Source organism: Sciurus carolinensis, chromosome 17 (assembly GCF_902686445.1).
Source record: "Sciurus carolinensis chromosome 17, mSciCar1.2, whole genome shotgun sequence".
In the NCBI taxonomy this organism is placed as follows: domain Eukaryota; kingdom Metazoa; phylum Chordata; class Mammalia; order Rodentia; family Sciuridae; genus Sciurus; species Sciurus carolinensis.
Genome location: NC_062229.1, coordinates 56,593,811 through 56,610,398, shown reverse-complemented (window position 1 = coordinate 56,610,398; position 16,588 = coordinate 56,593,811). Strand labels below are relative to the sequence as shown.

The following is a 16,588-nucleotide window of genomic DNA, read 5'->3' as shown; positions in this document are numbered from 1 at the left end:
CAAACACACAAACAAACAAACAAAAAAACAAAAAAAAGATTTTTTTTCTCCACTGGAAGTAATAACAAAAGAAATACTTTAGGGGCTGGAGATGTAGCTCAGTGGTACAGCGCTTGTACCATGAGGCACTGGGTTCCATCCTCAGCATCACATCAAAATAAATAAATAAATAATAAAGGTATTGTGTCCATCTACAACTAAAAAAAAAAAAAATTAAAAAGGAAAAAAGGAAAATGATAGCAGATGGAAATAACGAGCTACTCAAAGGAATGAAAAACACCAAAAATAATAACCATGTGCATAAATATGTAAGATTTCATTGTTTTTATTGTAACAGTGGTCCACTAAATGCGTTGAACATAACCCTTTCTGATTCGCCACTCGGACTTATTTTAAAACTGACATTTTTTTTTCTTTTCTCTTTTCCCTCTCTCCCTCCCTAACTGTGGGGGGAACAAGATTACCTTTCTTCCCATTCTAGGCCAAGTGATCTGTCCTTGAGCAAACACACACCACAGGAATGAAGTAATTCAGACTCCAGGGTTGGCGCCAGAAGACCTAAGAGACCACAATCTTTTAGAGCTACAAGTGAATTATGACCCCTGATGGAGCACACCTGGAATGTAGCCTTAATCACCTCTTTTTAAAAGCTCTCTGTTCCTCCTGAAGGTCAGAATCACAGCCTCTTGGACAGGAGTCCCGTGTGTTTCTCCTTTGTTTTCAAAGCAATAAAATTTCTTTTTCCTTTTTCTCCAGTGTCTGCATTATTGGATTGGTATCACAGACAAGGACTGAGTAATATCATCATTATTATTATTACTATAGATTTTCTTTTCTTTCTTTCCTTTTTTTGGTAATGGGAATTGAACCTGGTGGTGCTTAACCACTAAACCACATCCCTAGCTCTTTTTTTATATTTTAATTAGAGACAGGGTCTCACTGAGTTGCTTAGGGCCTCACTAAGTTGCTGAGGCTGGCTTTGAACTCATTATCCTCCTGCCTCAGCCTCCAGAGTCACTGGGATTACAGTCATTCACTTTTGGCCATTTCATTTGAAATGTGCCAAATAGCCACTGTATAGATGCAGTTAGCTGTGTGAGACTAGACTTCAGGGAAGAGGTCAGATTGCAGAAAATCTATTCTAGCTATTCCAAAGGCAACAGGTGTTTGATCCATTGTCAGTGTTTATGTCGCCCGCACTGGTCATTGGACCTTCTTCACACACCTGTCACGATAAACTCCCCCCCAAAGTTGAGGGTATCTCCCTGCATACTGGTTCTCATAGCTTTGGGACCTTGGGGGCTTGCTCGTTAAAGCAACAGAACTCAAAAAGAATCACTTCATCTGACTTCACTGGGATAAAGGCTTATTTGCCCAAAAGCACAAACCTCCCACTTCCAGGAAATCTTTGGAGGAAATGTGTTTCTCTCCCTTGTTTACTGGTGGCTGAGAAATGCTGTCTGATACTCTGGCAGTGGGAGGAGAGAGGATGAGTTTGGGTTTTAGGACCTTTCATTCAAGTGGTGATCTTGACCTTCTTGCAATATTTCCTTTGTTTTTATTACAAGAATGATCCAGAAGCCAGTCTCCTGTGGGCGGGAGGACCATGGCTGTTCTGCACTCTGGTGAATCCAGTGTGGCCAATTTGAAGGATGGAAGCAGAGGTGTTAACTCATTGCCAGTCATCCTTGCAAAGCTCCTAAATGTCACCAACTTCCCCAATCCCACTGTTGCTACTTACACTGCTTTATGTGTTTGTCAGAGCCCCAGTCTTTGTATTTAATGTTAATTTATTTCTGGGTGCTATAACATTTTTTCTCTTTATGCTCGTTCTGTTTTTTTTGTTTTGTTTTGTTTTTGTTGTTCTTGTTGTTCTCATGGATGGACAGAATATCTTTATTTTATTTATTTATTTTTATTTGTTTATTTTTATACGGTGCTAAGGAACCAACCCAGTGCCTCACATGTGCTAGGCAATAGCTCTGCCACTGAGCTACAGCCCCAGCCCCCTAGTTCTGGTTTTGAGCCATTTCATTTCCGATATTCGTTGGTGTGATTTTCTTCTTGCTTTTTTAGGTTGGAGGTTTGTTGAGCCTCTTAGATTTTGAGTTTTTGTAGTTTTCAGAAGACAGAACTTCAACCTTCATCTTCCCTGAAGAATAAGGGATCAAAGTCTCTGGGAAAGCAAGGAAATGAGGTAGAAAAGAGGGCATAAGGATAGGTAGAAAGGAGATATAAATGACAAAATAAGAGTGGCCATGATTTAAAAATCCACTTCTACACTCAGCAGCTTGGGAGGCTGAGACAAGAGGATCGTGGGTTCAAAGCCAGACTTAGCAACTTAAGGAGGCCCTGTCTCAAAATGAAAAATAATAAAATGCTGGCTCAGTGGTTAAGCATCCCTAGGTTCAATTCCCAGTACCAAACAATCATCATCATCATCATAATAATAATAAAAACAATGATACTCCACTTCTATATACTTTGGTAACAAACAACACTAGTAAATCAATTATCAGACCTTACCTACAGATCCATAAAACTTTCTCCTAACTTGGGCCTAAACTAAAACAGGCCAAAGAATGCTTTTGCTCAATAAATACATTCTTCTGTAATGTATATTTTAGGACCTGATTACTTCATCCATGTGTCACACTCCAGATAAAACCCTCAATGTTACACAAAGGTAGAACTGTGTAAATTCACTGAGCAGAAGAACAATGAACCACCTCCCCAGGTGGGGAAATTACTAGAGATTTTTCACCAAAAGCAAAGAAGAAAAGAAAACAAGTCCTAGTAAGTAATGATTAACATGTCAAGTCGCCAGCACAAAGGAGAACTAAAAATACTCTCTTAGATCATGTCTAATTCTCTAGATTTTACATATATAAATAGACCTTGCCAAGGTGAAGCCAGTCTGTTCCTCTACAAGGCTGGCACTCTAGCCTGTCTTTCAAGAGTGTATACTCCTTGCTTTCTCTTAATAAAACCAATCTGTATCTCACTTTGACCCATCCTTAAATTCCCTTCTGCAATGACATCAAGGACCCTCACAGCCTGAGTTGAGGTCTCCCTCCTTTTGGGGACCTCCTCTGGTAATGACTGTCCCACCATAGGCTAATGTTGCTGGAGCAACCCAAATGGGTACAGCAGCTTCACAGACAGCTATACTCAGTGTGAAAAGAGCTTGTCAAATACAGGGGTGCAGGTCCTCTCCACACCTGAGGGGTCCACAGCCTAACCCCAGGCCCAGACTGTACTACCAGGGCATTGCGGTGGGGGGATGGGGTCTTGGTCCCTTCAAAGAGCTGTGGCCACCATTGCCTCCATTTGCCCTCATGCCTCTGCTTTCCTCTGAAATGGACCCTGACTAACTATGGAAGTGCTGACAAGAAAAACAAATGAACCAGGCACAGTGGTGCACACCTATAATTCCAGGCTGAGGCAGGAGGATTGTGAGTTCAAAGCCAGGCTCAGTAACTTAGTGAGGCCCTCAGCAACTCAGTGAGACTCTGTATCTAAATAAAATACGAAGAAGAGTTAAGGATGTGGCTCGGTGGTTAAGTACCCCTGGGTTCAATCCCTGGGCTCAGGAAGGTTTACATCAACACCTGGTCTTACCAGGTGTGGTGATGCACACCTGTAATCCTGGCTACTCCGGAGGCTGAGGCAGGAGGACTGCAAGTTTGAGGATAGACTGGGCAATGTAGTGAGAAACCTTTCTCAAAATTAAATAAAAAGAGATGTAGTTCAGTTGTAGAGTGTTTACCTTGCGTGCATTAGACCCTGGGTTCAAGGTCAAGTACCCCCCCCAAAAAAAAATCTGGTCTCAAGTGAATAGGAATTGGTGGAGTGAGATATTCTGCAAAGGAAGCAGAATCCTGGGGAAAGGCCAGATCCCTGTCTCCAGGCACAGCTTATAACCTGTCTCTAGTTTCCTTCCAGCCTAGTCTCTCTGGCTCCTCCACTCACCAGGTATTTTATGAAAAGGATCAGTTCAATTCTGGACACCTAGTGCTCAACAGCAAGCCAGCACTACCAACAAGTTAAAAAAAATTATACATTTGCATAATGAGCATCAGGTCCTGCTACTCACCCAACACTAAACTGTCCCACTGAGCCTCAGTTTCCCTACCTATTAAATGGGACCAATTCTGAAAAGACTCTGGGCAGGAACTCTCAGGTTGAGGTGGGATGATTTTTTTTTCTTTTGGTCTGTAACTCACTGCTGTCCTATCCAGAAAAAATGCAAATACTGGAAGAGTGGACACCTATAACCTTCAGATTTCCTAATCATTAACACTGGGCCATTTTTACTTTCTTTCCTCTTTATCTTTGGGTCTGTCTGTATTTATCTATATATAATTTTCACTCAACCATTTGAAAGGAAATAACAGAAGATATTCTGATGTTTCTCTCGAACTTCAGGTCACATTAAGACAAGGACAGTCTCCTATGTAACACTGAAGATAATTAATAATAATTCAATATTCAGGACAGCAGAAAGATCAAAATCTGAGCCCACTCCAGGTCCCTGGAGCTGATGAGGGTACTAGAGGTAGAGGGTGCACCTGAGACCAGGGAGGGCAAGACTAGGTCATCCAATGTTCAGCTCCAGGAGGGATGGGTGGGTATGGGGTGTGTGAGCTGAGCCTTCAGAGAGCAGAAATTGACCCTTTCTGCACACAGTACCTTCAACATCTATCTTGTCCACAGCCGGTTGTGCCAGAGCAGTGAGGTCGGTTTTGGAGAGTCCAAAGGAAAAGCACCTGAAGATATCGAGACATGATTTATTGGGGAAAGTTTACAAGAGATCAGTGACTTCTCCAGGAAGAGGTCAGTGGCAACAGGTCAACAGAGAGTATGTCTGTCTCTCTAGGTTCTTTGCCAAGAAGTGCCTCCTTTGCTATCACGGTGTTTTGTCCAGTGGCGACCAGCTGGATGAGGGATATGTATCCTTTCCACAACACCCTCAATTAAGAGCTGTTCCCTCTTGGCGTGGGTTTATATGTAAGATGCAGAAGCAGCGACATCAGCATTAATTTGCTCAGTTGCTTACATGATCAGCATTCCAAAGAGCAACTGTCCTGGTGTACTTGTAAGAAAGTGGCTTTCTACAGATGACGTTCACTTGCCTTAGCTCCCAGGGTGCCTAAGAGAGGGCTAGTGTCCTTCAAGAAAATATGGATCTGGACTTTCTGGCCCAGCCTTGCTCTCATTATTCCCTTAACTTGGCTAGGTTTTTGGCAACCGAAAGGGACACGGTGTTTTATTGCCTCTCCTTTTCTTTAGGGATGATACATCATCTATCCGCAGCTGCGGCTTAAACATGAACTTCCAAATCATAAGTGTCCTCAATTCTTCCTCCCCCACCCCTCGATTATTTGCACGGCATTAAAAAATCCAATCGAAGTTCTCAGGTTGCATTTGGTTGTTTTGTCTCGTCCTCTAGAAGGATCTGGGAGGGGAGATGGGTAACGGACCCTAGATTCAAGAATCTACAGGGATGACTGTCCCTAACCCCGCCACCCTGCGTCCGGGTGCTCGGAGCAACCCCGGCCCAGGTCAGAGTAGAGGAAGCCCGAGGAAGCAAGACTCGAGTCGAGGAGAGTGCAGATCCCGGAGGTTCGCGAGGACGGAAGCTCCCGCCCAGCTGTGCCGGAGGGTCCCGCCCCCTCGCAACCGGCCCGCGTCCCTCCCTAGAGACGGGCGGAAGGACCCCGCGCTGCTCCGTGGAGCTGAAGGTCGTGGGACCGGTGAGGCCAAGGGATTGCAAGGGAAGGGAGATCTAGATAAGACGCAGAGGGCAAGTGGACATGGAAGAGGCTGTCTTTCCTTACCAGGATTCCCATTTCTGTCCACGGACTCTGGGTGCCCTGCAGACCCTTGGCCAGGGGGACAGAGGTGGGAGAGGAGGGCGCACTTCATTCAACCTCGCTTACCGGAATGGTTTTGGGGATTCCATCTCGGTGCTTAGGATGTAGTCCCCTCCTTCTGTGGCAGGTTCCTCATCAGCCACCTAGTCTCTCTCAACCCGACCACAGAGTTGCTACAGAGGTCAACTTCATTCCTTCCTTTCCGTACCCCATTAATTCCTTGACTCACACAAGCCTTTGGCAAATATTTTCTGAACCTACTGTATGCCAAGCCCATGCCAACCCTGCTAGGCACCCAATTCCCAGAAATCAGTATTACTTGAAATTTCCTGCCCAGTTGGCAGGGGAGACATATATGCATATATAATTCTGGAAGATGTTTGCTGGAAAGAGGAGATTCGGACAGCCTGGGAACACAGACCTGGATTGCATCACGCAAAGGGGGTACTTGACCCATAGTGTTCTTTACCTGGTAATCCCAACAAGGGCTGAGACTTCCATAATTCCTTACAGTCTGTTTGTCAAATGAGAGCTTACACAGAACACTGTGGTGTGAAACAGATCAAGGTACAGGGTCCTTTCTGAATCAGGAGTGAATGACTTAGAAGGTCTCCTACTCAGCTCCTCCTCCCGGCAGGCACCCATTTGGCTCAAACTCAGGGCTCCTTGGTACAAAGTTTGAGAACCACTGCTCTGGAACTAGGAACATGAACTTTTGGGTTAGCCAGAGGTGAAGCCCTCAGTTTCCATTCTGGTTCAGCCAGTTCTTTGCAAGTTTCTTCTAAACTTCTCTGGACCTGAGTGTCCTTATTTGTAAATCATAGATAATTTCAAATATCTTTGCTCTTCTGTGTGCATTCAGTTAAGTGATTGACAGGTGGTTGAATCACATAGCAACGAATACTAGTGAATCCAACCTGAAGCCCTGTCTACCTCAAGCCAGTAGGGCTCCTACATCATCCTGAGTAAGGAACAAGAACCTGTGCCTCTTGCTGGCTATGTGACTTTAGATGGGTCACTTAACTTTTTGTTGTTGTTGTTTTGAGGCAGGGCCTCACTAAGTTGCTGAGGCTGACTTCAAACTTGCAATCCTCCTGCCTCAACCTCCTGAGTTGCTGGGATTACAGGCATGAGTCACCATGCCTGGTCATTTTCCCATTTCCCTTCATTCTGAGAAATGAGGATAGTCTCAGTTTTGACCTCAGATGTTCAAATAAGATGATGTGTAAAATAATTCCAAGTCCTTAATACTATTTATCATTCCCAGCACTGTACCTGTCAGAGACACCCTTGCCATCTCACTGTTAATTCCCTCACACAAATGGGGAAAGGGTGTCCAGAGTGACAGTGGCCTTGCTGGGAACTATGTCCCTCTCCCTCCCACCAGCCATATGCATTCCCAGACAGAAAGCGCTGTCACCCTTGAGGCTATAACAGGGGACACAGGTCTGTCTGATACAGCTCCTGCACAGTGACCAGGCCCAGGTGTCCAGAGTTGAAACAGGGTTAGAAGGAAGCCATTGTGAAATTCCGAGGGTTGGAGGCAGATTGGGGTGCCGAGTCTGCAGCTCATTCTCTCCCCTTTCCTTCTTGGGACATACCTCAGTGCATGCCTCCACTACCACCCTTACTCAGTGGGAAACTGCTCATGGTGAGGAAAGCAAATCCACCCATCAAGGACCCCTTTTGTCCCAGACAACACTGCAGTTTCCTGGACACTTGTGCTTCTACTATCTTCAGGCACCAGCAAAGCAGGCCAAGCATTGCTGCAAGCTCGCAAAACCAGAAATGGAATGCTTCCTGTGGAACTGGACTCTGGCCTCTCCTAGCTCTGTCCTCTCTGTTTGATGATTTTGTTCAAAGATGAAGCAGACACTTGTGGGTTTAAAACACAGTTGAGCTGAGCCTCAGGGGAGTCCTTTGTCCTTTAGGGTGTTCTGGGTAAGGCTGGTGATTATCAAACAGGCAGGCCAGAATCTGCATTGTCTTTAGCACTTACTCTGGGAGATAGCTGGTCACCAGGAAGTGGGTTCAAGGAACAGAGTTCCAGTGGGGAAGACATGGCAAACCTAACTGGTTAAAAGTTGGTGGACCTTCTAGCTGGGTACCTGGGACTTCCGGCCTGAGCCCTATCTGCCCTTCTCCATCCCTCAAGTGGCCTGCCAACTCACCATCCTCTTCTTGGAAATAGGCTCAGCTGCTGCAGGCTACTCTGGTGCTGCTGGCTAGCTTTGCTCCACACAGGTCCAGCCACCCTCCATTCCTCAGGCCAGCGTAGGTAAGAACCTCTGCCACAGCACATCCCTCTGGGTGGCTAAGTCAGAGAACGGCAGAGCACAAAGCACACAGCCAAAACAGTGGCCTTGCCAGAAATGGTGGAGCATACCTGTAATCCCAGCTACTCAGGAGGCTGAGGCAGGAGGATCACAAGTTTGACACCAGCCTCATCAACTCAGCAAGTGCTTGTCTCAAAATAAAAAATAAAAAGGACTGTGAATATAGCTCACTGGTAGAGCATCCTTGGGTTCAATCCCCAGTATTGCAAGAAAAAAAAACCTGTACTGCAAGTTCCTAGGTGTCCTGTCCCAGTGTACAGAGGGATTGGAAGATGAGACAGGGTCCAGGAAGGAGGGCTTGGTGGGTTAGGCCCCTATTTCCTTTTGCTGTGATGTTTTCTTTTTTCTTTTGAAATAATTGACTTCCTTTTTGTGTGTGTGTGGTTCTGTCTGTTTGTTTGTTTGTTTTTGTTTTTGAACCAACCTTAGGTGAAAACCTCTCCCCATACCCTTGCCCTGTTTCTTATCATGTTCTCCTGCCCAAGGATTTCCCCGGGTTATGCGTATTGACATAACCAAAAGCAATAGCAGCTTGGCAAGGGCTTACTAATAAAAGCCCTGCACAAACCCTTGTCCACGAGGTGGTGGACGTGCATGCAAGCCAGAGACATCCGTTACTCCCTTTGTGAAGACAGAAGTATATACATTCCCTGAGCTGGGCTGACCCTCAGAGTCTGGGTGAGTGAATGCCATTTTGTTGCTGATAGAGGGATCAATGGGCCAACAGAGAGTCAGTGTCGGATCCTGCTGGGGAGTCCATTAAGTCCTCTGGGGGATGTGGGAGGTGGGGTGGGCAAGGAAGGGGCAGGCAGAGCAGGGCCCAGATCTCCCAGGTTGCTAGTGAGGCCTTGTACCCACCTGCAGAGAGGCTGGCTGGTTCAGCAGGGCTGGCTGGGTGTGGAGGCCCTGGGCTACTTTTGACTGAAAGTCATTTGGGAAAATTCACTGAGTAAGCAAGTCTTGACCCTTCCCCCTCACCTCCCCCTGCTGAGAAGTGAGGCCTTCTCTAAAATGAAGGAGAGTTGTACAGATGCAGGACGCAGAGGCAGAGGCGCCTGCAGATCTTCCCTTCACCCAGCCCTTAATTCTATGGAGGCTCATTTCCCACGTGCAGCTACCAGGACAGACCCACTGTCTCCTGGTGGGACTCTCCTGGCACTGTGTGTCTGTCCAAATCAGGAGCAGACCATTCCCTTTCTCCTCCTCTTCTGTTACCCATGGATCCTGGGCTGGGGCTTGGTGAGACGTAGTGCCCCTGGGAGCTGAGACAGAGGCTGGCGAGGACTGAGTGACACCGTATCTTCTCCTAGGAGCTCTGACTGGGCATCCCCTGAGAAGCACCATGGAGCATCGGAACAGAGATGGGTACAACCCTGGAAGGACCCCACAGGAATCAGGGTACAGCAGTACTCCTGCGAACCAAGAGTGCAGCCTGCATAACATGGAGTGTAACATGGAGAGGACTCCTCAGGGACCAAGTTATGGGTTGGGGAATCCTCCTCCAGGCCCTGACCCCGAGCCCCCACCTCTAGTGGTGCCCCTGGTCCCACCCATGCCCTCAGACGTGGGACAACCCCGGAAGTTACCACTGACAGGAATTGATAAGAAGTACCCGGTGATGAAGCAACGTGGGTTCTACTCTGAAATCCTCAGCCCTGGAACTTTGGATCAACTTGGGGTAAATACGGCAGCTATGCCTGAGCACTCCCTGCAGGCTTCATCCACTCATTCTTATATCCTTCTCTTCATCAGTTCATCTGTTCTTTTAGCCATCTGTCAGCCCCCAAATCCATCCACCCACCCCCATCCATCCATACAGCCAGCCATTTTTCTGGCTAGGTGTTCATCCATCCATCCATTCATCTGTCTATTCATCACAACTCCTTACTGAGCTCCCACTGTGTCCAGGCCCTGGAATGAGCTCTGGAGATATAGCGAAGACGAGAATCTACATCCCAGTTGCGGTGGGGCTATAGCATTGGTGGGGCAGTCGCTTTCCCCACAACCCTGGTTAGGAAGGCATGCATGGATGAGATGGCATGCCGCTGAGATCTAAGAGATGGGTGTTTTAGTCAGCTTTTTCGCTGCTGTGACTTAAAGACCCAACCAGAACAATTGTAGAGAAGGCTCATGGTTTGAGTTCTCAGTCCATATGTAGCCAGCTCCATCGTGGCAGAAGAGTATGACAGAGGGAAGCAGCTCACATGATGATCAGCAAGCAAGAGAGAGACTCCACTTGCCAGATACAAGTATACACCCCAAAGCTACGCCCCCAGTGCCCACCTCCTCCAGCCACTCCCTGGCTTCAGTTACTACCCAGTTAATTCCATCAGGTGATTAATTCACTGATTGGTTTAAGGCTCTCCTAACCTAATCATTTCTCCTCTGAACCTTCTTGCATTGTCTCACATGTGAGCTTTTGGGGGACACCTCACATCCCAACTACAGAAAATTGCATGCATTTTCAGGGTAGGATAGGGACTTGGGGAGTGTTCCAGGTACAGGGAACAGTAGGTACAAGGGTCTGGGATCCCTGAGGGAGGGCATAGGCCATATAAAGAAGAAGGGTGGAGTATGAGGGAAGAGATCAAGGGATGAGACTGCAGCTAGGGGAAAATGGGAAGGGAATGACTAGGACAGGAATCACAGAGTCCTGTGTGTCCCATGAAGCCTTAAGAAGGTTCAGGGCAGAGGAGAGGCCAAGAGAGGCAGGGCAAGGACCCACTGGTATGACAGAGTGGCCCTTGTGAGAGGAGATGCACACAGAGACACTGGCTGGCCTTGTGGTACCTGTCTCATGGTTCAGTCCCTCAATGCATGCTGGGAGTTCTCAGTGAAGAGGGAAGCTGTGCTGGACCGAAACAGGGTGGCCAGCTTGTCACCCACTATGACCTTTGAACAAAGTGTATGAACTCATCACTTCTGCCTCACCCCTGTGCTCCTGGGGTGCTCCTTGGTGGGCTTCAGGGAGGGACCTGGCCTTGGAATCCTTCCCATTTCCTGGCTCTTCTCTGGGATGTATAAGTACACTCTGGCCTCTGGGGTTTGGTTTCAGAATGTGAGCCGTGGCCCCCATGTGAACCAGAGCTTCCTACGTCAAGCTGACCTCAGCAAGTTCACTCCAAAAGGTCAGTGCCCAGGGTTACAGGGCGGGTGGTCCTGGTGTGCATTTAAAGGCAGGGATTCTGGCCTCAGAAGGTAAAATGAGACCAGTAAGAGATAAGGTTGGCCAGCAACTGCCCTGCTGGAGCTTCCCACATGTTTGAGTGTGCCCACCTGGTTCCTGCCTGGTGATTTGTCTCATTGGATGATTGGGGAACTGGTGTCCTGCGGCCCTAGCCTGATTCCCACAGTGCCTGCCTCTGCCTCTGCCTGCAGTTGACACTTTCGAGCTTCCTAATGACTTTGAGGAGCGCATAGAGCAGCAGAGCATTGGGTCGACCACCAAGCGGCTCACCCAGACCGACTTCCCTCTGCAAGCCTATGAGCCCAAGGTGCAGGTGCCCTTCCAGGTGCTGCCAGGCCAGTGCCCCCGCAAGATTGAGATTGAGAGGTACGGCTGGGTGGGCTGCAGGGAGGGCTTGTCCTCCGGAAAGTGGCATCTGCCTAACTCAAAAGGTGAGGGACTATAGACTATTAGTCGACCATCTCCATAGCAGATTCTGTGCAAAAATATTTAAATTTTCTAGTACTTTGGTGCTCTAATAGGAACAAATGGATTTTCCTTGCTGTGGAATCAGGGAGGGTGGCATTTAGGTTAATGACGTGGGACTGCCAGGGCAGGACAGAAGGGCAGTTGGAGCCCAGGACCTCAGAGGGATCATTGGGCCACACCACTACTATCCCAAACCCTGGGCCTTCTGACAGCATCCAGTGTCACAGGAAAGCAGGGAGCTGAAACTCCAAACCTCCGTTCTTACGTTCCGATGAAAGAAAATTTAAAGTCAGATACCAAAAGCTATGCAAGAGAACTTTATTATAAGTAAAAGTAAGGTGAAAGTGAGATGGAAGTAGAGTAAAAGCAAAGTGAGGCTTGAGCAGAGAGCACTGTCAGGAGAGAGAGCGGGCTGTCTCCAAGCAGAGGAGGACAAAGGAGACAACGCTGTCCCCAAATTTATTAGTTTTTATGATTGGCTTGAAAACCGCAGTCCTCCTTCTGCAACCTTTGCCAATCAGGTGTTCAACTCCTCCTTCACATCCGGTGGTGGAGTTTTTAACCTTAGTTGGTCCTCTCCAGAACTGTCATGGTGGCCATCCTAATTAGCGGGACTTCATCTACAAGTCAGCCCCATGTTAGTGTGGGTGCTGGGGGTCAGTAGCTGGTCAGAAGTTACCTTAGTGCGCATGCACTACTGAAGGCATCTTCCTTCCCAGACGACTGGAGACTCCAATAGCCATAATTCCTAGCTTCACTTCAACCTCAGTGGACCCTGTCAAGAGTTATCCCATTAATCCTTTTCTCTTGATGTGTTTTACAGATAGCTCCCTGGTTTTTGTTTGTTTTCTGCAGATTAACTGCCACCATTTGATTTCTTAAGATAGTTTAAAGAAGGACCCTAAAGAAATTTAAAGAACACCCTGTGACCTTCCCATGTATTTCACTGCTCATAGCTACTTGCGTAACAAGAGCGCTAGCAGAGCCACTACACGTGAGCCCAGCAGCCCTGAAAACCTGCCCTGCCCTTGCAGGAGAAAGCGGGAGTACCTGAGCCTGGACATCGAGCAGTTGCTGGCCAATGAGGGCATCGACTCCAATGAGCTCATGCCCAGGCACCCAGACCCCCTGCACCCCCAGACCATTGAACAGGGCCATGACCCACTCTTCCCCATCTATCTCCCACTGAAGGTAAGCCCGGCGCCCATGGATCACCAATGGAGATGGGACGGGAGTGCAGGACCCTGGCTGAGGCTCAGGAGCCAGACCCCAAAGGAGAGCCCCACTCCAACCACAAGTACTCACAAGTCAGGCATAGCAACTGAATAATCATAACCCATCCCGGGTGCCTTAGTCATCCTAGGTTGGAGCAGGAGGGGCTGCCATGGCCCTTGGGAGTCTGATTCTCTGCTTCTTCCCTGGGAGCCTGGGAAGCCTGTGTGTCCCCGCCCCCATGGGCACCTAGATGCAGCCAGGTTGGACTGTAGCGACCAGGGATGGAGGAGGGAGTCAGTGCTGCCCTTGGGATACAAATGTGGATACAGAGTCAGAGGAGGAGAAAGAAGAAGCATAGCCTGGCTCTGGCTTTTGCTTCTTTCCCTTCCTGTCTGTGTCCTGAGCGTCTTTGGGGACTCTGGGGAGGCCAAGCTGAATTTAGATGCACATTCGCCTTCCAGTAATGGACGACTACCTTCCAGAGGGGTGCTCAAGAAACCCAAGAGCTACCTGTTCCCTTGGGCCTGAACTGGATGTTCTGGGGCAGTGGAGAAGAGAGTCTACATCCTTCCCTGAGTCCCCAGAAGTCCTCTGCCTGAACCTAAGGTGGCTTGTCTGGACGAGGATCCAGGGTTTCCCCCTCCTTCAGACTCTGTGTGCCCCTGGGAGCAGCAAAGGAAGGGTTCTGCCCTCCCCGTCACTTGAAGCTCCTTCATCTGGGGAGGAGACTACTGAGGCAGCCTCTCAGTAGCCTCAGTTCTGTCAGGCCGCTAGGGGAGCCACGTCCTCCATGCTCAGTTCTACCTGGCCACTAGGGGAGCCACTTCCTCCTGCTTTCTCCCAGGTGTTTGACAATGAGGAATTTGACTGTCGAACTCCGCAAGAGTGGATCAACATGGGCTTGGAGCCAGGGTCAAACAACAGGAAACCAGTTCCTGCAAAAGCCCTCCTGCCCATTGATGACTTCCTGGGGCACGGTGAGCAGGGCCAGCCTAGGGTGGGGTACGATCCTGTTCCAGCAGCAGTCCTATCGAAAACTCCTGGGCTCGCCTGGCGGCTATGGGTGGTGGTAAGGGATCATCTGAGGTTGAGATACAGGCCAAGGAGCTTGTCACACAGGCAAGACATGCAGGGACCAGGGTAAACAATGTCAGGAGGACTGAGAGCAGGACAGCTGGATAAAGTCTAGTGTTAAATAAATAAATAAAAATGTTTTTGATTTATTGGTAATAAAAATCTACATGCCCATTGGAAGTGTTAAAGGTGAATGCATAAGGTAGCCAGCTGCAGCCCTCCATCCCACCACCCAGAAATCACTATCGTTCCACCCATAACGATGGCCTCTCAACTTTTACCTCTCTATGGACAACACACACTGTTGCACACATTCACACTACACTTACCATCACAGTTGCACACATCCCATACCCTCCTACACACAATGGCACTCATTTTAACCAGCCATCCATTCATAATTACTATTGCACATACCCTCTGCATGTGACACAGATTTGCAGTGCCTCAGCCTCACCTGGGTCTGCCCACCAAGTGCCCATGGCTCCTACTTTGGCCTCAGTCTACCCTGGTGGCCTTGGAGGCTCTTCTTAGTTGCCTGCTATCCGGAACATGGTGAGCAGCCATGGCCACCACCTAGGCCTGCAAGACTGGGTCTCTGTGCAGGCTTCCTAGCAAGGTTGGGGGTCCTAAGTTTGGAGGGTGGAGGTGACCATTTCTCCATGCAGGGCAGAAGGCAGCTCTGCCCCCTGTGTCTTGTAGGGACATGATTCCATGGAGTGGGGAGTGGGCCCAGTCAGCCAGGCCCTGGGTGGGAGGCAGGACTAAGAGCAATCACTGGTTTTAAGACTACACAGCCTTCAGGAGGCCCACATGAGTCCATTGAGCAGCTGCAAATTGTTTCACTTAGAAACACTTCAATGCTGGAATCAATTTCTCTGAAGATAAGAGGCCCAGAATATTCCCTTCACTTTGTATTTAATTACAAAAGTAATTTAACTCAGTGGTTCCCAGATCTCCAATTCCTGGTGATAAAACCAGGGGCTGCATCAACCTCAAGGGCTCAGAATGCCAGCCTCCCCTCTTCTCATGGTAGCCAGAGCTCTGGAGAGAAAAGGGGCTGGCAGGGAACAGAACACTTTTCCGTCAAGCCCTCTCATTTTCTCTGGGGGCTTCTTGTGACATCTTTTCCTTTAAGTTGAACCAAGACAAGGTCAGCATTTTCAAAAAAGAAACTTACTAGGAAGGGAAGGCAAAAGCAAAACCGAAACAAAGCAAGGGAGGTATACATCAGCAACCTCCTGCACCCATCTGGCATCAACAGGTGGGAACCAATTTCCTTGGAAACCCAGCCCTTCCTTCCTCAACGCAGTCTGTAGAGCCCATCAGTTTGTTTTATGCCACTATATGATGACGCATCCTCTACTGGGTACCAAGGTGTGCATCTTCCTTCTTCTAGTTTATTAAGCACCTACTATGCACCAGTTTCCATTCTAGGCCCAGGTCCACAGCTATGACCAAGACGGGACAACGTCACTTCTCCCCTTAGGGAGCTGACACTAGAGTGAGGAGACTGACCACGAACCAGGGGACGAGACATATGTAGTGAATCTAGGCACTATGAGACACAAAAAGGGGAATAGTTTAGACAGTTCCTGGGGCAGAGGTGCTATTTTAGGCAGGGATGCTTCTCCAAGGAGAAGCCACTTAAGCAGGGAACAAGCCAGTGATGAGGCCACCAGGCAGGTGGCACAGCCAATGCAAAGACCCTGAAGAAAGAGCAAGCTGTAAAGTCACAAGGACAGACAGACATCCAGTGTGACTGGAGAAAAGGGGGGCAGGGCAGTGGCAGGAGGTGAGCTGAAGAGGGCAAAGGAGCTTAGCCGGAGGAGTAGGTGGGAGCCCGTCCTGACTAAACAGGAGCCCATCGTAAAGCTCTGGTCTCTTATCCTGTGGCTCAATAGCCAGGGCAGCCTCTGGGGAGGACTGCCATCCACAACAGGTCCTCTATAGGTTTCTTGTTTGCTTGGGTTTTTCCTGCCTCCTGGCCCAGCCCCTTGGCCTGTGTCTGATCTGCCCTGATGGGGATCATGCAGAAAGGCCTCATCCTTTTGGGTCCTCCCTGGCCAGGAAGTTCCAAAGAAGCCAACTCACATGGAAGGAAGAGGGATCCTTAACTCTGCTGGAACCAGAGTAAGGATGTTCTGGCGGGAGAGAGGTCAGTCTAGTGACCTCTGAGATCCATTTCCAACACTCAGGGCAGGAATCACTGGTGGGGTGTCCTCTCCTGTTTCATCAGAGGACCCCAAGAGTCCAAAACTGGTCTACAAATGGTGTGAGGTTGGTGTTCTGGACTACGACGAGGAGAAGAAGCTGTACCTGGTGCACAAGACGGATGAGAGAGGCCTGGTGCGAGATGAGATGGGGAAGCCCATCCTGAATGGAGGGGTCACGTCCAGAGGTACGAGCTCAGCCTCTGCCCCAGGCAGACC

General features: G+C 48.6%; 1 protein-coding gene across 1 annotated transcript in view; it reads left to right on the top strand.

The window, feature by feature from the left end:
- Positions 1–5,628: 5,628 nt before the first annotated feature.
- Positions 5,629–16,588, top strand: part of Dnah1 (dynein axonemal heavy chain 1) — a 68,191-nt gene continuing 57,231 nt past the window's right edge. Inside the window, 8 exon segments of the mRNA XM_047531081.1 lie at positions 5,629–5,756; positions 8,642–8,890; positions 9,523–9,890; positions 11,268–11,340; positions 11,591–11,765; positions 12,902–13,058; positions 13,927–14,059; positions 16,396–16,557. Of these exon segments, the coding sequence (XP_047387037.1) occupies positions 9,555–9,890; positions 11,268–11,340; positions 11,591–11,765; positions 12,902–13,058; positions 13,927–14,059; positions 16,396–16,557 (1,036 nt within the window). The 5' untranslated portion in view covers positions 5,629–5,756; positions 8,642–8,890; positions 9,523–9,554.